A 25,267-nucleotide genomic window follows, 5' to 3' on the forward strand; every position below is an offset into this window, starting at 1 on the left:
CTAGGCCCGGGTCCCCATCGTAATCAATCCTAGCCCCTTTCGTCACCCAGGCTAGGTCGATAGTTGAGTCTCGTTGTTTGTGCCTTTGCCGTGTGATTTCCCCGAACGGCGTAACGAGCTCTAATCGCCAGCGTCGCGCAAACTCCACTACGTTGTCGCTGCCCCGTGACGACCGTCCGTGGACGTCCCACAGCGGGTGATGTGTATTGAAGTCCCCTACGAGGACCTGTGTCCCCTCCGGCGCCCCATTAGGGAGGTCTTGGAGCGGGCTGACCCAGCGGCTCCCGGTCTGGTTTGGTGAATAGATAGACCAGATCGTAAGGGCGTCCGGGCCTGCCCCGAACGTAATACTGCTCCAGTCCATCCCGTTACGGGGTCGCAACGTAGCCACGTCGTATCGTTTATGGACGTATAGCGCAGCTCTGCCGCTGCTGTACACTACTTCGTACCTGGACGACTTCGGGCAATAAATCGCCTTCGTCCGCCGGTTGATCCATGGCTCTTGAGCCGCTATTATATCATAGTCACCCCCCTTATCCAGCGCTAGCGTTGCGTTCGCCTTTGAATCTGCGATATTCCAGTAGAGAATAGAGACTACCATTAAGCTGTCGATGGTATATCTTCGTTCGTACGTCCCTTAGTGAGGAAGCTACGCATTGCTGACGCAGACCGTTCGGTTCGCTCCTGCTCCACTCGCGATCCGCCTAGGGGGCGGCCCCGGGGTCGTACAACTGTAAACCCGTCGCTGGTCAATGAGCTCGGTGGTGTTAAGAATAGAACAATTAGAGATATGAATACTATATATATAGTGTAATAGGAGTAAGGTGTGGTAGAATCGTACCACTATTAAGTAATAAAGAAGCTATATTTATAGGAATTAGACCCTAGAGCCTATAGCAGCGAGAGGGAGTGTAGGATTAAGCGCTACCATTATACCCTAAGCCGAAGGTAGTATAGCGGTAATTATAGTCTAGTAGGGTTAGACCCTTCCCCGTAGATAAAATAGTAATGTACATAGCTAAAAGAATAGTAGAGAGATATTCTAATTAAGATAGGATCTACGTGGATTTAATCCTCTATTACGCAGATTTAATAATAAGGGATTTAATTAGGTAATAGAGACTTTAGGACGGGGTTTTTGAGATTCATCGATAACTTCATCGAACAGCGTTAAATCATCAAACAGATTACGGCAATCGATTCTTCATAGGCGCTTACATCGGATAGTGACCTCACATTGCTTGCGAATTGAGGGCGCAAAGCCATGGAGATGCCGATGGTAATTTACGGGGGGCGGGCGGGACTCCAACAGAGTGTTCACCACCCCCAAGCGAACGAAAGCGCCCACGCGCCGAGCGTGGAGCGTAGTGGCGACGAAAACGCAACGAAGAAGCAAATCGACAGCGAACGAGCGAGCGTCGAACAAAAGATTACCGACTTAGTACCTCCCGAGAAGATCGAGGTTATGGGAGGCTTAATGGAACGCTGGCATGAGCTAAAGCTAGCCGGCAAGGCGCTGGAACAGGGCGAAGACCGATCCGCTACACCAGCCGACGTACTAGCAGCGATCCGAGCACTTACCGAGGGGATTACAACTACAGTACAAAAGACGATATAAGACACCGTGAAAAGCGTAGCTATGCCTACGACCAGGTCCTGGGCCTCAGTCGCCTCGGGAACGGCCCAAGGGAGGGAACCCGTCGGAGCTCCGGTGTGGCAGCAACGGGTCGTTGTACCCCAGCGAAGGGAAAGAGAAATAGTGATCCGAGGGACGGAAGACCCCAGTATGAAGAACAGGACGGCGGCTGAAGTCGTCAAAGCAGTGAATAAGGCACGCGGTAGCACCGACGCCGTAGCGGCCCGCAGGCTACACAGTGGCGACACCGTGGTAACGTTCAAACAATCGGCCTCGGCGGCCTCGGCGGCCTCGGCGGCGACCACGGATAGCCGGTGGGTACGCAGCGCCTTCGGCGATAAGGCACTTCTCAACCGCAGGGAGGTTGCAGTTATCGCAAAAGGCCTACCTGCGAAACGTTTACGAGAGGTCCATGATGAGAACCAACTACTCAAGGACCTAAAGCGAGATAATACGAAGCACCTCTCTAGGGCTAAAAGAAACCTCCCCCGGGCGCCTCAGGCACCATACGCGGCTCTGATACTACACCTGGACAGCGTCGAGGCGGCGATGGAGCTGTGCTCTGACGGACTTATTTGGAAGGCCCAGATATTCGACTGTGAGCCGTACGACGGCAATCTCCGGGTCCGACAGTGCTACCAGTGCTACGAATATGGCCACATAGCGAAGCACTGTAAAAAGACGAGACGTTGCGGTATATGCACCGCGACGGCACACCCAGGGGGCGAAAAAGACTGCCCCAGGAAGGCCTCAAGCGGCAGAAAGCGCTGCGTAAACTGTAATGGGAAACACGCAGCGTGGGACAGAGTCTGTCCGACGGCGGAACAACAGCGACTACGCGTACGCGAAGCGTACGCCCACCGCCCCCGGCAGTTTGAGGTCCGTAGCTACTCGGACGGGCTGTCTAGCGAAGGCAGGCCCAATCCACCTAGCTCGTTAACTAGCGATGGGTTTACGATCGTACGACCCCGGGGCCGCCCTCCAGGCGGATCACGGGCGGAGCAAGTGCGGACCGAGCGCTCAGCGTCAGCAATGCGAAGCTTCCTTACTAAGGGATGCACGAACGAAGAAATACCACCGGCAGCGTAATGGTAGTCTCCATTCTCTACTGGAATATTGCGGATTCAAAACCGAACGCAGCGCTAGCGATTGAGAAGGGAGGCGATCACGGTATAATAGCGGTACAAGAGCCATGGATTAATCGACAGATGAAGTCAATCTACTGCCCAAGGTCATCTAGATACGAGGCAGTCTATAGTAGCGGCCGAGCCGCGCTATACATCCATAAACGCTACGATGTAGCCTCGCTACGACCCCGAACGGGTACCGACTGGAGCAGTATCACATTCGGAACAGGCCCGGATGCCCTTACTATCTGGTCTATCTATTCACCAAACCAGTCCGGAAGCCGCTGGATTAGCCCGCTCCGGGACCTCCCTAGTGAGGCCCCGGAAGGGAAGCAGGTCCTCGTAGGGGACTTCAATACACATCACCCGCTGTGGGACGTCCACGGACGGTCGTCACGGGGCAGCGACAACGTAGTGGAGTTTGCGCGACGCTGGCGATTAGAGCTCGTTACGCCGTTCGGGGAAATCACACGGCAAAGGCACAAACAACGAGACTCAACTATCGACCTAGCCTGGGTGACGAAAGGGGCTAGGATTGATTACGATGGGGACCCGGGCCTAGAGGGCTCAGACCACAGAGCGCAAGTAATCAGGGTAATATCTAACGAGGAGGCAGCGAATGAAGGCCGCCATAACACCGAGGGGTGGAATTGGACGATGGCAGATAAGTGGCTAATCGTAGCCGAGTCGGGCCAGAGATTCATGAACTATTTGCCGGTTGAGATGAGAACAGAGCTAGACCAGGCGGTCGATTGGGTCATCCAAAACCTCCAAGAGATCGCCGACGTAGCGGCCCCTAGGCGTACTGTTGGTAGAGGCGCCGGGACCCCGTGGTGGTGCCCCCAGGTCAGCAAGGCTTGCGCTGAGACGAAGAGGCGACGACGAGATTACCTCCACGCGAGGTCGCAGACTAACTGGGACGAATACTTAAGAGCTAACCAAAAACAACGGCTCGAAATCAGCGAGGCACAGGCGCGGAGCTGGCATGAAAAACTCGAGAGGACGGCGAAGGATCATAAAAGCCTTTGGGCACTACAGAGATGGGCTAGGCTGCGGAGCTGGACACCCCCTGACACCCATGGGATGCCGGATCTTCGACGGAACGCAAGCGATGCACCCACAGCGCGCACTCACGACGAGAAGTCAAAGCTACTAGCTGAGAGGTTCTTCCCAGACCCGGATATAGACCTGTCGGATCTCGATCACAACCCGCCACGGACGAGACCAGACCTGGACGTCCCTAAGGAGGTAAACGCGAAGGACATCGAGGCTGTTATCAAGAAGACAGCGGCTTGGAAGGCCCCCAGCGATGACCAGATCCCTACGGGCCTGCTGAAAATCTGTGGTAAACCCCTATGGGAGATCCTAGCGGATATAGCGACCGTAAGCTTTAAGCTAGGATACTACCCGGAGCGCCTCCGCTCGGCAAAGGTAGTCGTTATCCCTAAGCCGAACAAAACGACAGCCCAAAAGCAGACCCCTAGCGGCTGGCGACCGATAGCGCTGCTTAGTACGATAGGGAAGGTGATAGAGGCGGTGATATGCCAGCGTATCACTACCGTCGCGGAGACGGCCGGTCTGCTACCAAACGGCCAAATGGGTAACCGAAAGGGGCGGTCCACCGAATTAGCGATACGTATAGTCGAGGACGTAGCCTATACAGCTTGGAGGCGCGGAGGGATCGCCACACTACTACAACTTGATATTAAGGGGGCGTTCGACACAGTTAACCACAGGCGTTTGATTTCTATACTAGCCCGGAAGGGCTACCCGGAGTGGGTTCAGGAATGGGTACACAGCTTCGTAGAGGATAGGACAGTACGCCTCCGGTTCGACGGTAAGGAGTCAGAGCTGATCCCTCTACGAGCTGGCGTCCCCCAGGGGTCGCCACTCTCCCCGATACTATTTATCCTATATATCTCGACGCTATATGAGGAACTAGCGGAGAAACACCCCCTACTCTTAGTCGTAGGGTTCGCGGACGATACGAACCTACTCAGCGTGAGCACAGACACGGGCACGACCTGCCGCCGACTAGAGGACGCTTGGGCTACGTGCCAACGGTGGGCCGCCAGGCACGGGATGGAGTTCGCTCCGGACAAGAGTGAGCTGATGCACTTCACTAGAACCCGAGACCCCTCCCCGCAGAGTATCCGTCTTGGAAACGCTACAGCAACGCCGAAGGTCTCGGCAAGGTTCCTAGGGGTCTGGTTTGACCGCAAATTAACGTGGCACGCCCATACCGAACGGGTTAGTCAAAAATGGCGACTCAGAAGCTAGCCCTAACAAAGCTAGTGAACATGGCGTGGGGCTGCGATCTCATACGGGCGAGACTACTGTACACGTCGGTTATTCGCAGCGCGATCGCCTTCGGGGCGGCTGCGTGGCACACTATAAGCGAGGAACCAGCGGGACCGGCTAAGAGCCTAGTCGGGATACAGAATGAGTGCCTCTGAATAGTCTGTGGTGCCTATAAAGTGACACCGGTCTGATATCTAGAAATAGAGGTAGCTATCTTGCTACTAGACCTATATCTCAGTGCCCGGGCGGCGAAATTTGAAGAACGGCTACGGAATAACGGCAAAAGGAGCCTGCTTCGGAGCGCGAGCGCGAGAGCGTCACACATACTCCGACAGGACACGCCGGCGAGACGGAAGCGGACGTCACAATCGCTCAGACCAGCGGAGTACACGATAGAGAAGGAGGCTAGGGGCTCCGAGTGGATAGGCAAGGCGAAGGAAGTCCCGGCCGCCCTCCTAGACCACTGGGAGAAGAGATGGCTCTCCGGGGCAGCACAACACGACCGCCAGCGACGCGCTATCGCCGAGGAGCCGGAGGGCCCCTCGATGCGAATGCCGAAACAGGGCAAGTACTCAGACCTAAACCGACCGGAGGCGTCTACCCTATGCCAGATCAGGACCGGAAAAATAGGACTATCAGCTTTCTTATTTAAGATAGGAGCCTTCGGTGTGTACTCGCCGTTATGCCGCTGTGGAGAGGCCCCCGAGACGGCAGAGCACGTAATCCTCTTTTGCGGCCTGCTGGAAGAACCGAGAGAGCGCCTACGGGACACTATCGCACCATGGCCGCCGCATACACGTAGAGACCTGGCAACGGCGACGGGGAAACCAGTAGTCAGCGGGACTATCACAAGGTGGCTACTCAGGACTGGCCGGATAGCGCTTAGGCCCGGATAATATCGATCTTCTCAGGGGGACTTTGTTAGTAGGGTGAGAACTAACATAGTATTGTGGTGGACGTAACGCAGTCGCTACTAGAGCGAACCTACGTAGCAGCGTATGTATTTAGTCCAGCCATTAGGGCACGGTTTGACATACGGGAGCACTTGTAGAGGTACCGGGGGCTTCGAGCCTACGGCGTATTTAATAATAATAGGTAATAGATAATTTTATTATTCAGCACCGTCCCGATTTAGCTAGAACTGATCAGTGTCGAATATCACGTGTGTCCAATCGAGTAGTCAGAAGTGCGTAAGATTGTATATGAATGAGGTGTGTTGTTCTCTGTGTTCTCTGTTCTCGCAAACTCCCGTTGCTCTGTCTTTTATAGATTATTTAGAACATGTCAGAGGTACATTGTTCAGGTGTCTGACCCCTAAGTGGACAGTAACTTTGGTGTTACTTTTGGGAAAGGGGTTCCTTTCGCCTTCTGAACTTTAAGTGACAATAGTCTTCTTCAGTGCCATATCATTTCTGAACCTAGGAACCAGGTGCCCTATCTGACAATCAGCTGGTCTAGGCCTATTAGAGAATCAAATCATCAATTTGTGCCTACGAAAACTAGTTTAGAACTCCTAATTTCATAATTCAACAAGTTAAGGTTCTTTTGTCCGGGTAAAAATGATGGAGACGTTGAATTATATATTAGGTTAAAAGGAAGCACTAGGTAGAACTAAAAGTTCCTTGCAATATCAACCTTAACATCTCATGGCACTTAGGTCTTCAGATCAATAAAATCGACGTTAAGAAACGGTATTGAAAATTACCAGAATTCTTCTACCTATTCACAAATGCCTCTCTGCAGCAACCACGCTCAAGGCTATCGGCATAGGCCAGTCCTCGTAGAAACGCCCGAAGGCCTACGGGCTTCCTGTATCAACTTTTTAATTAGTTACACACTTTTGTGTGCCACACTTATATCTAGAAGTGTCAATGCATTTGTGGGAATCATGTAATAAGGATTATGGTTCGATTAAGGGGACTAGAAATTGAGTTATCAGTTTGAACGATCAGATTTGGGTTAATCCATATACAAGACCAATAGCACATGAAGTTGAAATGGTTTGATTATAATCCCATACACTGCTTTTGTGTGTGTAATGGCATTAGGGAAAAACTTGTAAAGACGCACCTGTAACTTCCGTTGCTACGAGAAACGAACGTATAATAATCTAGTATTCAACCTGGGTTACAGAATGTGCATCTCCCACACCAAATACAAAACATATTGTTAACGTGCTATCGCTGAGGAACCGGAGGGCCCTTCGATGCAGATACCGAAAGGGGGCAGGTATTTCGGCCTGAACCGACTGGAGGCGTCTACGCTGTGCCAGATCAGGACGGAAAAAATAGGACTAGCAGCCTTCTTATTCAAGACAGGGGCTTTTGGCGTGTACTCGCCGCTATGCCGCTGTGGCGACGCCCCTGAGACGGCAGAGCACGTAATCCTCTTTTGCGGGCTGTTGGAAGGACCGAGGGAACGATTACGGGCCGCCATCGCACCACGGCCACTATACTCTCGCAGAGACCTCGCAACGGCAACAGGAGAACCAGTAGTTAGTGGGACTATTGTAAGGTGGCTGCTAGGGACGGGTCGGACAGCTTCAAGGCCCAGATAGCATCGATCTTCTCAGGGGGGACTTTGTTGGTAGGTTGAGAACCAACGTAGTATGGTAGTGGACGCAACGCAGTCGCCAATAGGGCGAACCGACGACGCAGCGTATGTATTTAGTCCAGCCATTAGGGCACGGTTTGACATACGGGAGTACTAGCAGAGGTACCGGGGGCTTCGAGCCTACGGCGTATTTAATAATAATAATAATAATGTTAACGTGCACAAATCCTGCTACTACGAAAATATATTCAATAGATTATATGCCACAAAAGCTTTTTGGAAGCAGCTATTTACCAGGCGGCTAAAACGTAACAGTTAAGCACTATACCTCTCGATATACTCAATATTAGAATAGGCTGAGAATACAATATTTTCAACAAAGTATTTCCTATTAGTATCAATTGTCAAAACAACCTGTATCTGTCCCGGCCATCAGGGTGTTAACTGCATGAGAAACACAACGTGCAATATCTAACGCATATATACATCCCGATCAAAATTGAGATAGACAAGTTGTGTTAATGAGAAAACTAATATTTCTTCAGTGTTGAGATATTCACTTAAAGGCAGGCTAGCTTACACTAAATGTAGTATTATTATTAAGCTGAAGGGTTTGACGAGAACGTAGAGTCAAAAGCCAATTATCGCTTTTTTCAGACTACATTTCATCGATGCGCATGGCCTCCCGCGGCTTCTCGAGTATCCAACCCTTGTAATGCCTTGAACGACTCCTGAACCAATTTGATCTATCCAATGATTAGCCACAGTTCATACCCAGAGGAGTTTGATGATGAAAAATACTCACGGTCTTTCAATAAATCGATTTCGAAATCGGTGATACCTAGATGATGCACCTTGTGGCTTGGATTCCCTCGGTTTTGCAAAGGCGACCACTGCCTGAAAGTCCCACATTGACCGACTTTCAATATCGTCCCACCCAATCTGCCGTCGCCACTGCAGTCCTGTAGTAGCGTCCTGTAGTTGAATATCGAAGCGAAGCTCGAGCAAGACCTGGCGCAATATTGGCATAGTTTCGTCATTATCCATGTTGAACGCATCGCGGACGTCGCAGTAGTATCCCAAGTAAGCGCCGTTGGCATGGACGTTTCGAAAAGGCTGGGTTACAGAGCTGTGTTCACAGTACAGCTCTTCAATACCCAGTCTCAGCGCCTGGTATAAGGCATACCTGACGTCCTTGGTATAATCCGGTACCACCCTTTCCCTACTGCGTTCGTTTAGAATTCCAAGGAATCCATACAATTTGTCCCTGGGATCGGAGCATTCTAGCTTGCCGAACTTGCGAATGACATGGTACAAAAGATCAGGAGTCCTTGCCTGATAGGTTTCGACGGCCATCGTAGGTTTTATCAGGTTTGCCGTCATTTCTTCTAAAGTTCCTACACAGGTCCCCTCAGCCAGCGGGTCTCTGATAGGCCGTAGGACTTGACGGAGTCTGTCATTGACGATGGTCTCTGCCGGGCTGATCAAGCGCGAAGTAACATTCGCAGTCGTTGCTGTTATCCCACAAGAGTTAAATGTTGTCTTGAGATTTTGCGAACTTGATGACCCTGCGAAAAGGCTCAGAGGAAATGTGAACGCGCCACACCAAACGGTCATCTTCTTTGCAAGCAGAACCTCTTGCACTATCCACACCCGAGTCCAAAAAGCGTGGTAGCTAATATATCGGAAGCCCCTCCATTGTCTAGGCGTCCAAAGGGTGCATTCTCTGTCTTTGGTGTGGCTCAGAGCTTGCACGTTCTCGAGCTGAGCCTCATCTAGGAATCCGAGCCATGCTATTACCTCATGGGCGTTACAGAAGATGCGGGCCATGTGTTCTACTTGACGGTTTCGCTCTTCGTCGTCGACCTGGCAAATGCAGATGGCGTCAATGAAGATGAGCCCTTGATGACCTCTCTTCGCAGCCGCAGTCAAGAATTCGCAAAGATTTCGGCGCACAAAAAATGACTGGCCGTCGATCCAAATCTCTCGGACATCATCTAGGATGTGCGCGCAGCCCCAGGTATATGAGAGCGCTTTGTATTGTATGCGAGACAAGTCCGCGATGGGGAACGCCTCCAAACCATAGCTGATTGTGTTCCGCACCTTGTCGTACTGGATGCGCAGTAATCGAATTTGGTTTGTTGCATCAATGTGACAATGCTGGAAATTTCCGGCTCCGTTCAGCGTCTTGTCAATTTCTTCGTCCATGATAGCGGTCTCATCTTCCAAGTAGTTTCCAAGTCGTCTGCGAGGCTGTTCGCACAATGCAGAACGAAGCTTCTACCAACGGGAGATTGCCTTTAAGTTGTAATTATAACGGTCATTTGCATTCAATTGCACTGCAGAATCGATGGGGATTTGCTGCTGAGGTAGACATCCATTAGCCTGAAGGATTCTAACCAAAACCCTTTCTTCTGACTTCTCCGTGCGGTTAGTCGCATTACGTAGATTATACTACGAGTTTAACTCTCCCATTTTCTATCAGATGCAATGATATGACGAGTCACGAATAAAATTTTAGCGGGCATCAAATGGACTTTTGCCACTTCCAACAGGATGCAGCCTACACCCAAATTACTAGGTGCAGTATCGGTAGGAGAGAACTTACATCTTGTCAGAATAGTTTATATACTTTCGACCCTAACATAATCTTATGGGGTACTCGTCAAGCCTTAAACCGCGGTAAAGCCCATTAATTGACCCGCTGCATGCAGCGGGTCAATTAATATGTTAAGTGTAACGAAACCTCTAATAGTCTAGCTGCGTAAACCACTAAAGAGTCTGTAAGGGTTTGTGCTAGTAAGTAAGTCCTGCTGCGGAGTCCTTTAGCAATAATATCGGGGTCTGACGTATGAAGTATAGTGCTTTGGGGTAACTGAAGTATTCAAGTAGGGTAACTGGGAATAGAGTCGTCAAGGCAGTTTGCCTCACCAATGGGTTAGATTGATGCTTAGATTGATCACTGAAGTAGAGACTGTCTATCTATGAAATGCCTGGGAGTCCTGTCCCTTATATATCCATTCCCTCCTTCACTGATAACTGGGGCCATTAGATCCTTCATGGATACTATTGGTCCTAACTGGATATGTTGGATCATTCCATATCCAAATGATCCACCCTTGTAAGTCACGTGACTTGTGGTCCTTGCACTAGCTGGCTCCTCCTGCAGCTAGCCACTCCTGTGTGACTTTTGTCGAATATCACGTGTGTCCAATCGAGTAGTCAGCAGTGCGTAAGATTGTATATAAATGAGGTGTGTTCTTGTCTGTCTGTCTTCTTGTCAGGGTTAGGGTTAGGTCCAATTGAACACTTCTTAAGACCTCGTACAATAAGACATAAGTTAATTCAACTATAACATAAAAAAATAATTAAAACTACTCGGAACTATCTTCTTCAGATATCTCTTTACTATTCTGACAAGTACGCATATTATGACCGGGCTCTCCGCACGTCCTACAGCGTTGCTGAAGTATCTCTGGCCTCCTCGTACGACTACGACTCCAGCGCGATTTATTATCTAACTCTCCGTTAACTAGCTTCTGAGACTGTAAATCTTCTCCAGATACGAAGTGATCCTCCATACTGTAAACGTTTTTTTCTCGTATAACGCCGCCGGCTAAGTGTCTCATTTGCCTTTCGAAGCGCGGCGTTCTCACCCTCTAAAAGAGCAAGCCGGTGCATAACCTGCGTCGTACCCTTCGCAAACTGGTCAAGTGCAGTAAGTGTAGCTGTCGGAGAGCTATTTTGATGCCGTATAACTCGGTTTTTCACGTATTCGGTCTGGGATTGTGCCTCAATTGGGTTATTTGGGGTCTTCGACTCCCAGATAATAGGAAGGCCAGACGAGGTACCCGGAGGTGTTGGAGTATGTAACTTCACATCTAACTGTGAAATCACATATTCCGGATCGTACGGTACGAGTCCTGCCCCTCGGAAACCTCCTTGGATATTTGATATCGTAAAAGTTGCCTGGAACGCTTTTAAGAACGCGGAGAGGAAGTCCTCCTTCGAGATATGGGTAATATGTGCTCGCATAAGATCCTCAATTTCTTTACCGTACGCTCTTTTCAGTGCACGAAAACAGCCGATATCGAGAGGTTGGAGCTTATGCGACGAATGAGCAGGCATACAGAGTGTGATAATAGAGTTCTCTTTACAGTAGAGCTCGAAAGCGGTCGAGTGGTGGCTCTCGTGGCCGTCGAGAATTAAGAGGCGATAAACACCTTTCGTACGAAGCTTTGTATGTTGATCGAAATGTCGAATCCAGTCCTCGCCTCTTTCATTTGTAGTCCAGCCATTTTTCGTAACCGCGATAACCCAATCCTTTGGTAGTAGGCTATTTTCGTACCACGAAGATAGGTGAGTTTTACCAGCAAAGATGATATACGGAGGGATAGTATAGCCGTCCGATCCGACGCCCTGGATAACTGTAACCCATTCCCTATTCCCTTGCTGTACTGCTCTAGGTCTTCCACGTCGATCAGAGGTCGTTACAACTATCTCGGATGGGATTTGACCCATAAGAAACCCAGTCTCGTCAAAATTATAGATATCCTCCTCTTGAATTCCATACTTATTAATTGTATTCCATACGAGATAAAACCACGCGCGGTACGCGTCGGGATCTTCGCAGAGGACTCTCTGGTAGTCGATTCTTCGATTAAAACGCGTCCGGAGGTCTGGTTGTCGTCGTACGAAGCTCGAAGCCCAGTTAATACCGACGCGTCCTGCGTCGCGTTGGTGGAGTAGTCGATTTGCCATATCTTCAACACCACTTATTCGAGGAGGAAATGATCGTGAATCTAGGTCAACTATGTAGCGTACGATCGGGTCTTCTTCGGAATAGGTAAGCTTTTGCGTTGGTGATCGTATATCCTGTCGTGAAGTACCGCCGCGATATCGGTGACGTAAGGTTGTATGAGGGATATTATAGATCCGTGCTACGGATCGTACGCTTAGTTTGGGGTTATTTTGAAGCGCTTGAAGCGCTAATTGAATATCGCTTTCTTCCCAATTACGTGCCATTGTAGAAGGTGGAAAATAAGGGATAAAACCTAGGTTGTACGGAAATGCGCGAAAGTGTTCAATTGGACCGTGGGGTACGTTAGCCCTTTTGCGATAACTGCAACCTCCCTGCGGTTGAGAAGTGCCTTATCGCCGAAGGCGCTGCGTACCCACCGGCTATCCGTGGTCGCCGCCGAGGCCGCCGAGGCCGCCGAGGCCGATTGTTTGAACGTTACCACGGTGTCGCCACTGTGTAGCCTGCGGGCCGCTACGGCGTCGGTGCTACCGCGTGCCTTATTCACTGCTTTGACGACTTCAGCCGCCGTCCTGTTCTTCATACTGGGGTCTTCCGTCCCTCGGATCACTATTTCTCTTTCCCTTCGCTGGGGTACAACGACCCGTTGCTGCCACACCGGAGCTCCGACGGGTTCCCTCCCTTGGGCCGTTCCCGAGGCGACTGAGGCCCAGGACCTGGTCGTAGGCATAGCTACGCTTTTCACGGTGTCTTATATCGTCTTTTGTACTGTAGTTGTAATCCCCTCGGTAAGTGCTCGGATCGCTGCTAGTACGTCGGCTGGTGTAGCGGATCGGTCTTCGCCCTGTTCCAGCGCCTTGCCGGCTAGCTTTAGCTCATGCCAGCGTTCCATTAAGCCTCCCATAACCTCGATCTTCTCGGGAGGTACTAAGTCGGTAATCTTCTGTTCGACGCTCGCCCATTCGCTGTCGATTTGCTTCTTCGTTGCGTTTTCGCCACCACTACGCTCCACGCTCGGCGCGTGGGCGCTTTCGTTCGCTTGGGGGTGGTGAAAACTTTATTGAAGTCCCGCCCGTCCCCCGTCAATTACCATCGGCGTCTCCATGGCTTTGCGCCCTCGATTCGCAAGCGATGCGAGGTCACTGTCCGATGTAAGCGCCTATGAAGAATCGATTGCCGTAATCTGTTTGATGATTTAACGCTGTTCGATGAAGTTATCGATGAATCTCAAAAACCTCCTTCCTGCAACCAAACAATAATAAAATACAATATCTCCTTTGCTTGAGCCTATCAATTTATCATGATGCTCAAATGGCGCTGAACTTGCTCATGGCGTCATTTAGGCTGGCACCCTTCCCATTATATACAAACACGTCATGAAATAAATGTCCTTACCTCTTCACTTCATTAAACCACCTCCGGTCTCATCTCATCTAGAAAAGAGAACCATCTCTTATCATCATTTAACATGTCGCTTGCAGCATTCAGGAAAACACCCGAGCACGAGGACTTCGCCAAGTTGGCAGACGATCACATCAAGCACGACCTGAACGATTCGGACCGCGACGTTCTCCAGGAGGCCGCATCCAAGGCCTCTCTCCTGGCCATCCTTGGTACTGTCGTTGGTCTGGGTCTCGGTGCCTATGCCGCTTTCAGACTACGTAAGATGCGCACAGGCATGTTCCAGGCGTTTCGCGCGACTGAGAAACCCATACGCGTAGTCTTCTCTGGCGGCAGGACTGGTAAGTATCCCTGTTATTCTCATTTCCTTGTACTAGTATGCTGATAAAACTACAGAGTCTATCCCTGATATCACCCCATACCTGCGACCTTCTCGCTTTGGTGATATCGCCACGTACTTCTTCTTCAGTCTAGGCGGAATCGTTCTTGGGGGTGAGCTTGGTTTCTGGCTGGGTACTTGGTCAGCTGCGAGGGCCATTGCGAAGGACCCACAGAGGAAGAAGCGTATCGAAACGGCCTACCGGAAGTTTAAGGCCGATTATCTTCGTTATGAAGCCCAGCGACTTGATCAAGGTGGTCCTGTGTTTTAAGGGGTTCCAGAGCCAAGAATACGGCAGGTTTCAAACGATTGTTACAGCTATATCTTTTGAGACGACTCGATTTCACCCATACAAGATAATAAATGTGTCTAGGTGCCGGTGTGTAGTCCGAGATCTGACAAATATGACTAAGGCAATTTGAGCCCAACCTGGTAGAGGATGTTGAAAAACAGTACGCCGGGTAGCAAATCTTACGAGCCTTTCTTCATGTACCTAAGTATATTGCAAACAGTGCATTGATGTTATATCTCTATATCATGATGGGTCGACAGTGTTTGTGTTGGTTGTGAATTGATTACGAAATACTGCGGTCCGGCAACTGCCAGTATCACACTATAGGTCATCTCGATAATTGTCGAGCCGCACCCAAATTTACATGAATTACATAGATGTTTGAATGGCCTTTGAAGCCTTCCACGAGCGAAGCGCCTGGTCGAGCATCTACTCTTCCGTTTTCGGAATGATAAGTAGCTGTTGGTTGCTTCACGTCCCGTGCTGCAAGACCTTCATGCGGTTGGTTCCCAACGCTGCCAATACCAAAATACAAGATCGGAGCATTGGTCATTTCCGCATAAATTGATAATAAGGTTGGCTATAGGAAATTGCTCTAATACATCACAAATACCTAGGGAGGACTCAAAAGTGTATGAGGCTGGTTCGCCTCGTAAAACCTACCGTCTGAAATAGGTCAGCACCTAGGTAGGCAAGGCCATTTGGGTTTGTGGATTAAACAATATTATAACAGCTCTCGAAAACTGTCACATAATTAAAACCAGAGCTCGGGTCATAGATACCATGGAATCTAGCGCGTGCGATTGAGCTGCCCTTTTCCCGTATGTCTTGTCCTCAACCTAGCGACGCTCTTTGTTTTGAAATTGCCAAATAGCATCAGAAGATACAAGATGGTCGGGGGATTCCACGTTGGCGTCAACAGATAATTTTTATCAGGTCCAGTTGGAGTCCCTGGGTCGTTAGTTGAGTTACCAGTGTGCCAATGTCCGCTTCGCTAATGGTCACCATGGAGCATCCATCCGTGCGCCGCCAACTCTTGACGGACCTTAGAAGTCTTTGTTACGGAATCACGGAAGAGTCCGCAACGACGACAATCTAGGTATTTACTGAAGCTCTCATCCACAGCTAGGGGATCCCATACCGTCTTTCTATCACTTCAACGATTTATTTTTAACCGAATATTGAAGAATATTCTATACTGGAAAATGTCCTTGGACCGCGTAACGAAGACGCAGGGCACATGCAGGGTATGCGCTCGTACTCAAGGCCCAGGAACACCAACGTGTCGCGCGCCGACATAGGAGCCTCGGGGGCTAACAGGGCACCTCAAGAAGCCAAAATTACTCAGCTATAATTCTCGGTAGACGAACCGGCTTCCAATGAAAATGGAAATAGTTCAAACTCGCACTTCATTGGAAACAAGTGTATGACGATCAGAGTCAAATAGATAAGGAAACATGCAAATTTACTTCGATCTGGTCAACATAAATCCGCAAGGGGAGACTCCAGGGATGAGACAAGATATGATGCCGACAGTTGCGAGTCAGAAGGAATGATGGCTAACAGAAGGAGACGAGTGAGATGACAGTCACATGTTGGGATAATGAGAGGTTTCTCTGTAGTCCGTGTCCGGGGAGCAGGGCGTAACGATGAGGAGCAATGATACCCGTTATTGAAGCTATGGAAATTTACCGCAAGGAAAGAATCTAGGGAAATGAAGCTCCTGAAAGGGGGAAAAAGAGAAAAAGACGAAAAGACGAAGGAGACATGTGCATTCAGAAATGGCTGCTTGTGTTTCAATGGAATGGAAGTCGCAGTCTTACTGGTCTTGTTGGCTGTTGACGCAAGAGTAAGCCCCTACGAGATCCAAGGATCATGTGATGTGCGAATCTCTGCTGTTGCCTGGGGGAGGGGGGTCGGAGTTGCTGCAAGAATCCAGGTAGTGTATTATTGTCCTTGAACCAAATATAGAGAAACACTTTTAACCCTGGATAAAGCACCGCAGAGCGTTCTAAACCCTAGAAGCCGTGTGTTATATTACTCGCAGGCAAGGGAGGCAGCCAAAGTTGTGGAACAGATGTCAAGCAAGTACACACTGCTAGCAACCATTCACCACTGAAGTGCTCATATATTTCAGCATGAGGTGGCCGAGAAAGACCAAAGGTTCTTCCCAATACCATAGATATAAAGTTCCATCTCGTAGATAACATGTGCATGCAATGTAAAATGACGAGATGATTCCGTCCGCAGCATACGGGGTACTCTTCGGTGAGTAGAAAGCTGGCCATTCAATCACTATGATCTGGGTTAGGATTCTGCTTGCAAATACTTCGAATTTGGAATTGAGTCAACTAATCACGAAGGCGGGGTTATCTTCATCAGAACTACCAATCCGTTGCTCGTTGAGGATGACGACTCTGAAAAAGGGTTTGCAGAAAGCTCAAACTAAGGCCGGCCATTACAGTGACAGCGACACAACGTTCGCGATCGCCTGTTTGATGTCACGGCAAATGATAAGTAAGAGCGGGTCACTGGGCAGCTTCGCTGAGCTTCGCTGAAGCCCGAACGTAAACATATTGATATTGTCGTTTCTCCCCGGCCACACTCTCGGTTGTCGGTTTTCAGGCGCCATCACTTGCTTTTGAGGATGCATGACTGGAGCCGGTTCTCGCAAAATGAACCAGCTACCAAGGTTGAAGGGTGCCTCTGAAGGATCTGATGTCCTTATCTCATCGGAGTTCCAAATTGGCAGCGTGGAATAATCTTGGTGACCACGGCCAAAGTTGCGGCCAAAGGTAAAGTCGAGAAAGTAAACATTTATTCCATGTGGAGTTTTGGAAACCAGAAAGCCACCAGGCCAAAAGCCACGAGGCTAGAGGCCAGTTTGACTACTTGGTGGCTCAAGCGTTTCTAGCGAGCCACCTCTTAACAGAGGTGGGGGAAATAATCTGGGACAGACGCGCTTGGACAATATGCGAAAATACGCGTTTTACCACCAAAATACCATATTTCCAAGTGCCTTCAACACCTGTATTTTTCCTACTAGTAAACCAATAACCTGAAATGTTTGCAGATGGGCAATTAACGCCCCCTAAGGGGCTTAATAGCGCCAGAATGCACTTGATTCGCGAGCAGCGAGTCGGTGCACTACGTAATAGTAGTACTACCACTACTACTGCCACCACAACTTCCAGTAATACTACTCCTACACCAATTAGCCATTCCGTACGCGCCCTCGCCGCCAGGGCAAAGGATGGCGCCAGCAAGTCATCTATCCATCGCCAACTTCAGGCCCTTCGCCATGGCCTTCCTTACTATGGCTTACAACGGGCGCGCGGCCGGCCCCGCGCCCTTACGGATGAAGAAGATCGCGCCCTCGTCGATTACTGCTTAATTCTTCAGCGTGGCGCCTTCCCTGCTATCAAGTCTATGGTTAAGGCCGCTGCCGATGAACTCCGATCGCATCGAACGCCGCCGATGCCGCCGCTATCACCGAAAACGATGGTCGCGTGGTGGAGGGATCACCCAGAGCTCACTTAACAAAACCGAGGCGAAGGACCTCAAGCGGCTAAATGCCGAAGAGCAGTATGAATACATTGAAGAGTTCTTCCATCTCCGGCAGCGTACTATGTTAGAGCATAAGATATCTCCATCAGATGACTGGAATGCTGACGAGACCGGTATCCGAATCGGCTGCGTTGCCGGCAATACGGAAGTAGTTGAAGTCAAGTACGTTGTTCAAGAGAGGCTGGTTATCGCTGACTTCGCCAACCGCGAATCTGGTACTGTTATTGGCGGCGGATCGGCCATGGGCGAGATTATTCCACCCTACTGCATCTTCAAGACTTGGCCACTTATGGACTGGGCCGCAGCACCTGGCGATGGCCACACTCGGTTCACAAGGTCAGAAAACGGCTTTTCTAGCAAAGAAATACAGCTTGACTACCTACGGCACTTCAATCAGCACTCGTTTCGCAGCTCCCCGACCTTCCAAGCCACCGGATTCACTCTACAGAAGTGGTTTGGCTGTAACGAGTGCGGCGAGACCCCCGATGGCAGATTTAGTGATCCCGAACGCGAAGGGGGCATGAGGACTATGGGAAACAACTTACGGAAGTATCGGCTACTCTCACTCGACGGCTTTACGGGCCATATCTCACTCGAGGCCGGTGCATATTGCCTACAATTCGACATCATTCTACTCTTCATGCCATCTCACTCGACTCACTTCCTACAGCCCTGCGATGTGGCCGTATTCAGCGTTATGAAGTGGAAGCACCAAGAAATTCTACAACAACACATCCGGCAAGGCGGTCTACGGTTCAACCGTACAGACTTCGTCTACAACCTTCATAAGATCTACTATGGCGCCTTTACGCGCCACAACATGATGAAGGGCTTCGAAAAGAGCGGGTGCTACCCTCACAATCCACATATTGTACTAGATGAACTCAAGAGACGCGCCCACCAAACGCGGCCAATTGCTTCATCCGTCGCTACTTCCGCCAGCCAACCGCTACAGCAGGGCCAAGGAAGCTTCTCAGTACTTGATGAACCGCCACATCAAGGTCCCTAACCTACTACTAAGCTCGCCCTCACGTGAAGCCATAAGACTGGTTGCCGATATGACTGATGAAGCCATGGTATTGAAAAGGGCTAACGATCAACAACAGAAGCGTCAACTCGATCAGAAAGAGCGATACAATAACCGTGGCAAGCGCGTATTCGTCAAGCCGGCCGGTCTCGTCTATACCAGTGTAACCCACGCCGAACTACAAGAATATGCTGACGAACTCACACGTACGGAAGCCAACAAGGTTGTACACAAAGAGAAGGCACAAATGCGGAAGATAATACGTGAAGAGGAAGCGCAGTTGAAGGCCAAATGGCGCGCAGAAGTAAAGGGCACCATGAAATGGAAGGACTGGCTACAGTACATCGGCCGCGCGGATGACTTGATCCCCTTCAGCAGCAGTCACCCACTATGTACCGAGCCCAAACAGCCCCCTACGGCTACCTTCACAGTTGACACATCACGGCAGAACATAGGCCCTTGGCTAAAGCGGCCGCTTCGAGATTACAGGCCCCTAGGCGGCAGCGACAGCGAGGTTGATGGCAATTCCAGTACAGAATCGTTGGACATTGTATGCGGTCGTACACCGGCCAGTCCACTACAGAAGAGGGGCAAGCGGAAGCGGCCGGTTAGCGATATAGGGGATGAGTTCGACTCTGACCCTAAAGAGGAGGATAACGAGGTATCAAACGGCAGTGACGACACTGAGGAGGTACCAAGCAGCCCTCCGTTGCCGAGTGCTGTAAGATTTATTAGCCAATATGGCGACCAGGCGGCCTTGACGCCTTGGAACCCACTGCCGAGGGGGTATGGTGGTGCGACAGCGAGCCAAGGAGGTAGTTAGCAAGGAGGTGAATATGTTGTATTTTTAGCTATAGCGGTCTCATCAAATACAGCAATTTGTAAACCTTAGCGATTTCGACCATTTTTGTCCAAAGTCCATACTTGATTGCGGGTATACAGTATAGTTGTAGCAAACGCCCTGAGGTTGACGGCTCATCTAGTCGTTGATTTACTGTAGAGAAATCAAGCCGCACGGACCCCTCTGTCCCAGATTATTTCCCCCACCTCTGTTAAGAGGTGGCTCGCTAGAAACGCTTGAGCCACCAAGTACCTCTTTTTATGATATTACATTATTGCATATCTGTGGAGTAGCTGTGGACCCTTGTCAAGATAAGGCGCCCCACGACCTCGGGATCCACTGGAGCCGAGGCCGATAGTCTTGGAATTTACTTGCACATAATTGGCACACGATAAATCGCGGAGAAGAACGACTGACCGTGTAGTAGTTGCAACCCCCAGTCAAGTCAGTGGTCAGGATGTTGGTGCGGTTGATCCCGCCTACTAGCGATTAATCTGAAGGTCATGCGCGACTCGTGTTCATCTTCCAACATCGCCATGAATCTTCATCAAATCGACGGAGTCCTTATTTCAGGCCCCTCCTAATCCCATGCTCTTGCTATGAAATACCTTACTTGAAGATATCTCACAAAACCAGTCATCATGGTTTTGATCGGTATCAGACGATCACTATTGTCCAAGACGTTGCCAATCATCATGGACGAGAAGATGGCGCCCCCGCAGCCAGCTGCCATCAGCAGCAGATATTCGCGCATTAGACCTTCCAAGATGACGACTGCCTTCTGCTTGGGGCTCTTGATGGTCGTTCTGCTGAGCTGTAAGAGCTTCATCAAACTGGAACGTCCTAGACTTCATGCACCGTTCAACGAAAAAGACGCTCATGAGACCCCCAAGAAGTGGACGTGGAGCGACGTCGAACCAAGCAGGCAGCTCAAATGGGAGCGTTGCTACGACGATGGGTTCGACTGCGCCCGACTCGATGTGCCCATGGACTGGCTCAACCCCTCCGACGATGAACGTGTGGTCCTGGCCATGATGCGCCTTCGCGCCACCGAGCAACACCACTACAAGGGTCCGGTCTTCTTCAACCCTGGCGGCCCAGGAGGAAGTGGCATCTATGCTCTGAAGGATCACGGGAAGCTCCTGCAGACAGTCGTTGGCTTGAACCACGACATCATCTCGTGGGATCCTCGCGGCATTGGGGCATCGGTGTCAAGAGTCGACTGTTGGGACTCCCCGGAAAAGGGGCGACTGTGGGCTTTGCAGGATGTTGGAGTCGTCGGTTCGCATCCTGGAGTTCTGTATGACGCATTCGCCAGGGCAACGGCTTTCTCGCAGGGTTGCGAGCGAACCATGAACGCTTCTAATTTGTTGTCGCACATCGGTACTCCTTCTCACGCACGCGACTTGCTCGAGATGGTTGATCAAACTGAGAACGATAAGTTGAAATTCTGGGGCTTCAGCTACGGCACTCTGTTAGGCGGCACATTTGCTGCCATGTATCCTAACAAGGTCGAGCGCCTTGTGAGTGATGGTAGGATTGCCCCACACGCCTTCCCCTCCCCCCTCCCCCGGGGGAAAAATAGCCATAGTACATTGTTACTCATAGGATTATCGCAGGCAATGTGGACTATCGAGAATGGTATCACCAAACCCACATTAACTTCCTACGCGATACCGACAAAGTCAGTATGTAACTTCGAGATCTGTTTATTCCCCTTTTTGGTCTATATCCAAAGCAAAATTTGTCCCATAGAGTTGTCTAAGATGCTTTTGCTCTTGTTATATGACTTAACAGTCCCGAATTACCGCTTGGATGCCCCTAAGTAAATACTGACTCACGTTGTTCTAGTGGAGGCTTTTTACCGCTTTTGCCACGCTGCTGGACCACTCAGCTGTGCCTTCTATGCTGAGACTCCCGCAGCCATTGAGAAACGCCTTCAGGACTTGCTGCAATCCATCCGCGAGCACCCGATCATCGTTTCCGTCTTCGATGGTGGCCCGGATATGCCCCAGCTAATCACCTGGTCTCACGTCAAGCGCTTGATTTCCGCGGCGCTTTATCGCCCTATCTTCATGTTCAAGAAGTTTGCCGAGGTTCTCAAGAGTCTAGAAGACCGCGATGGCGTTCCCTTTTATGCCCTGATGCACAGCGAAAGCTCGACGCCCCCTATCTGCTCCATCGAAGCTATCCCACCAAATGTGCCTGCCGTCGAGGAAGATACAGGCGACGCTTTCCCGGCCATCATGTGCGCTGACCTCCCCCTGATGAACCAGACGGTCGAGGAGTTTGGCGAGTTCGCCCGCTATCTCGAGGAGATCAGCTCAGCTGCTGGCGCCGTTAACACACTATTCCGACTCGCGTGTATTGGTCGCACTGTGCGACCCAACTGGAAGTTCGATGGTACATTTTGTTTGGCATTTGATCTAGATACTGTGCATGGCTGACTCGCCATAGGACCATTCGAGGGCAACACGAGTCATCCCATTCTCTACGTTGCCAACATTGCCGACAATGTTTCACCGCTTGTCAGTGCGAGGAACAACTCTCTAGGGTTTCCCGGATCGGTGGTGCTCGTCCAAAACTCATATGGAGTGAGTAGCCTTGTTTCCATGTCACGATTGTATATACTGATATGACCGCATTTTAAAGCACACTACACTGTCTGCCGCATCGAAATGCACGGCAGGCCACATCCGTGCGTATTTCCAAGAAGGTTTGATGCCAGATGTCGGAACTTTATGTGAGCCAGACTACTATCCGTTTCAGGAGGCCAAGCCGGATGCAGGGGACGAGCTGTCCATTGCTTTGCATGGGCTTTCGAAGGCGAATTGGGGATTCAGGAACGAATTTCACTTTTGAGCTTGTGGGTATTAGAATGATAGAATTATAAGTCATGAGTAAAAAGAACAGCAGTAGAAAATTATTCGTATCATCGCAGGACGGCCTTCATTTCTGTTGCGTGCCCCAGGTACACCGGTTAGGTGCTGAGTGCAACGCTTGGGCCAACTGCCCGTAGAAAGCACTTCCATAGTCTCATCATAATCATCAATACCATTACAAACACAGCTCTCTTTTTGTATTATCCATAACTTCCCACTCGACGCGAACATCACAACTGGATTCTGAAATAATTGCATCATGTCCGAAACGGTTTAAACCACCAACATCGACTCGCACACGCGTTCTACTCCTCAACCAAATTATTTTTCTCACTACACGATTGTTAGTTTTAATGCTCCACCGAACTGAAGGACAAGCTTACGGGAGCACAAAGTTGGGCAACAACAGGGCGAACCCGAGCCCAATCACGGACGCCCCGAGGGCAGCATAAGTCGTGTATCTCATGACATCAGAGAACTGCAAACCACGTTAGCGACGAATCAGACAGGATACCTCAAGCCAACTTACCGCCAAAGCAATGGCCGTCCTCTCAAATGTGCCCCAGTCAGGCACAACTCCTGTAATCGAGTTGGCCAGAGCATTGATAGCAGCTGCTTGAGTCCCGTCAGGCATGTATCGCCACAGTGCCGGGACGAGAGTGTTTGTGTAAATGCCACCAGCAATGCAAGCACCGATGCTGCCACCGACAAATGAGAAGCAGATGACCAAGGCGGTGACCTGGGGCATCTCGGCATGGATTACGACGATCTGTGCGGGTACCAAAAGACAAGTCTGGATCATTCCCGATCCAAGACCCTGAATCAGCTGAACCACGTAGATCTCACCGGTCGAGTTTTCAGCGCCGCGCAGACGTAACATGACGCCGTAGCCGACCAGCCGTACAACGCTACCGACGACGGCTATCCACTTGTATCGCCGCAGTTGGCCCATGAGCAAGCCGGCGAGGATTCCGGTAAGACACTGCATAACGCCGTTGGTATAAGTGAAGAAGGTGGCGTCGCGGGCGGCGAACCCCTTGGCGACGGTGACCCAGACATAGAGGTAGGTGTGCGTGCAGGCGAAGCCCAATGAGTCAACGGCGATGAGGATAAGGCAGCAAACAATGGTCCTGTTTAAGAAGTAACGCACAGGGACGATGGGGTGCTTGGCCATGAACTTCTCGTAGAAGGGCAAAGCGATCAGGAGCACACAGCCTATGCCGATCAAGGCATCTAGGTAGGGCGTTTTCCACCGAGCCGATGTCGTTGCAGCCAGGGTCAGGGGTACCAAAATCATAGCCAACCCTCCACTGAAGAGTATGATGCCACCCAGGTCGATCTGGGAGCAGAACTCGACGATGCCTATCTTGACGCGCGGGGCTAGGTCCTCCTTCTTGGCCTTGGCTTGATAGTAGAGCAGGGTGGTGATGATGAAGCTGGCGCAGAAGGGCATGAGTATGGCGAACATGCCGATACCCCATCTCCAACCGATGCCCGTAGGCGACACCACACTGGCCACTATGAAGCCGGCGATCCACGGCGTTACCAGGAACGGCGTGAAGGTGAGACCGATGGCGAAGGGACGCCACCGTGCTGTCGTGATATCCGAAATGACAATGTCGTTCATGATGTTGGTGCCGCTCTGACCCACAGAATAGAATATGGTACCCGCGGCATACGTATTAAATGTCGTTGCCGACGCCATCAAGATATACGCCAGGATGTAAAAAGAGATGGTGAGTAGATATGTCTGCCCTCGGCCGATGACATTGCTGACTTTCGCAATGGGCGGCTTGACAATGGCGAAAATGATGGAGCCCGCTGCACTGAGAGACGCCAACTTGGAAAGCGCTCCAAATGATGAAGTTGAGTAGTTGTTGTAGATGTACACGGTTGAGTTGTCGATTTCGTAGATGGTCATGACGAGCCCAAGACCGGCGATGATGAGCCACCGACCATGCCTGCCCCACAGTGCTTTAGCAGCTTCAATCGTCTGTACACCTGGATCTACGGGTGCAGACACCTGTCCCTTCTCATCATCATGGTCGTGGCCATGGTCCTCTGCCCGACTCTTAGGCCGTATGGCAGCCTCCTGGACCGCAGACACGGGTGCTGCTGAATGCAAACGTTTCTTCAAACGTTTCTTGAGGCTGTCGAGCACCGCCATGGTCGCTGTGTCTTTGTTGTCAAGTCCTGGGACAGTAGATGTTAAATGGACGATTGAGGGTGAGGTTACGCAGGGAATCGGCCGAACCTCCAACTGTCAACAACTAAAACTCAGAACGATTGACTCAAGACAGGAACCCCGACAACTCTGTCGTTAGTCCCGAGAGATTATCACAATCTCGCAGCTGAATTCGCCGTAGCAGTTGCTTCGCATTTGCTGCTCTCGGGGAGCGTGCTCTACCGTACGGCATCGAGTCCAATAAGCGACAAGCCCGGAAGTTCCGAGTCACTATCATCGTCCCAAACGGGAAAGTATAACAAGCTGCCCAATGGCGA

At 50.5% G+C, this 25,267-nt stretch overlaps 4 protein-coding genes across 4 annotated transcripts; 2 read left to right on the forward strand and 2 right to left on the reverse strand.

The window, feature by feature from the left end:
* Positions 1-8,275: 8,275 nt before the first annotated feature.
* On the reverse strand, positions 8,276-9,825 carry BCR38DRAFT_459689 (heterokaryon incompatibility protein-domain-containing protein; the record flags this gene model as incomplete). Its single annotated transcript, XM_040862321.1, has 2 exons — positions 8,276-8,363; positions 8,459-9,825. The coding sequence occupies 2 exons, from the start codon at positions 9,823-9,825 to the stop codon at positions 8,276-8,278; spliced, it is 1,455 nt and encodes a 484-aa protein (XP_040712893.1).
* Positions 9,826-13,720: 3,895 nt separating this feature from the next.
* On the forward strand, positions 13,721-14,491 carry BCR38DRAFT_526254 (uncharacterized protein). Its single transcript, XM_040865347.1, has 2 exons — positions 13,721-14,118; positions 14,174-14,491. The coding sequence occupies exons 1-2, from the start codon at positions 13,845-13,847 to the stop codon at positions 14,425-14,427; spliced, it is 528 nt and encodes a 175-aa protein (XP_040712894.1). The 5' UTR covers positions 13,721-13,844; the 3' UTR covers positions 14,428-14,491.
* A 6,189-nt stretch (positions 14,492-20,680) lies between these two features.
* Positions 20,681-22,745, forward strand: BCR38DRAFT_349747 (uncharacterized protein; the record flags this gene model as incomplete). Its single annotated transcript, XM_040856509.1, has 5 exons — positions 20,681-21,416; positions 21,503-21,571; positions 21,735-22,286; positions 22,341-22,477; positions 22,536-22,745. 5 exons carry the CDS (start codon positions 20,681-20,683, stop codon positions 22,743-22,745), a joined length of 1,704 nt encoding a protein of 567 aa, XP_040712895.1.
* Positions 22,746-22,923: 178 nt separating this feature from the next.
* On the reverse strand, positions 22,924-25,102 carry BCR38DRAFT_44326 (major facilitator superfamily domain-containing protein). The gene is made up of 3 exons (XM_040860864.1): positions 23,295-25,102; positions 23,149-23,243; positions 22,924-23,098 (listed from the first exon to the last, which is right to left on the reverse strand). The coding sequence occupies exons 1-3, from the start codon at positions 24,930-24,932 to the stop codon at positions 23,071-23,073; spliced, it is 1,761 nt and encodes a 586-aa protein (XP_040712896.1). The 5' UTR covers positions 24,933-25,102; the 3' UTR covers positions 22,924-23,070.
* Between the last annotated feature and the right edge of the window lie 165 nt (positions 25,103-25,267).

Source organism: Pseudomassariella vexata (assembly GCF_002105095.1).
Source record: "Pseudomassariella vexata strain CBS 129021 chromosome Unknown BCR38scaffold_11, whole genome shotgun sequence".
Lineage (NCBI taxonomy): Eukaryota > Fungi > Ascomycota > Sordariomycetes > Amphisphaeriales > Pseudomassariaceae > Pseudomassariella > Pseudomassariella vexata.

Bases quoted from the DNA above. Each gene is read 5' to 3' on its own strand.
- BCR38DRAFT_526254 (XM_040865347.1), top strand. From the start codon at position 13,845: ATGTCGCTTGCAGCATTCAGGAAAACACCCGAGCACGAGGACTTCGCC. The intron at 14,119-14,173 runs GTAAGTATCCCT...ATAAAACTACAG, and splicing joins CTTCTCTGGCGGCAGGACTG to AGTCTATCCCTGATATCACC.
- BCR38DRAFT_44326 (XM_040860864.1), bottom strand. From the start codon at position 24,932: ATGGCGGTGCTCGACAGCCTCAAGAAACGTTTGAAGAAACGTTTGCAT. The intron at 23,244-23,294 runs GTAAGTTGGCTT...CGTGGTTTGCAG, and splicing joins GGACGGCCATTGCTTTGGCG to TTCTCTGATGTCATGAGATA. The intron at 23,099-23,148 runs GTAAGCTTGTCC...ACAATCGTGTAG, and splicing joins TTGCCCAACTTTGTGCTCCC to TGAGAAAAATAATTTGGTTG.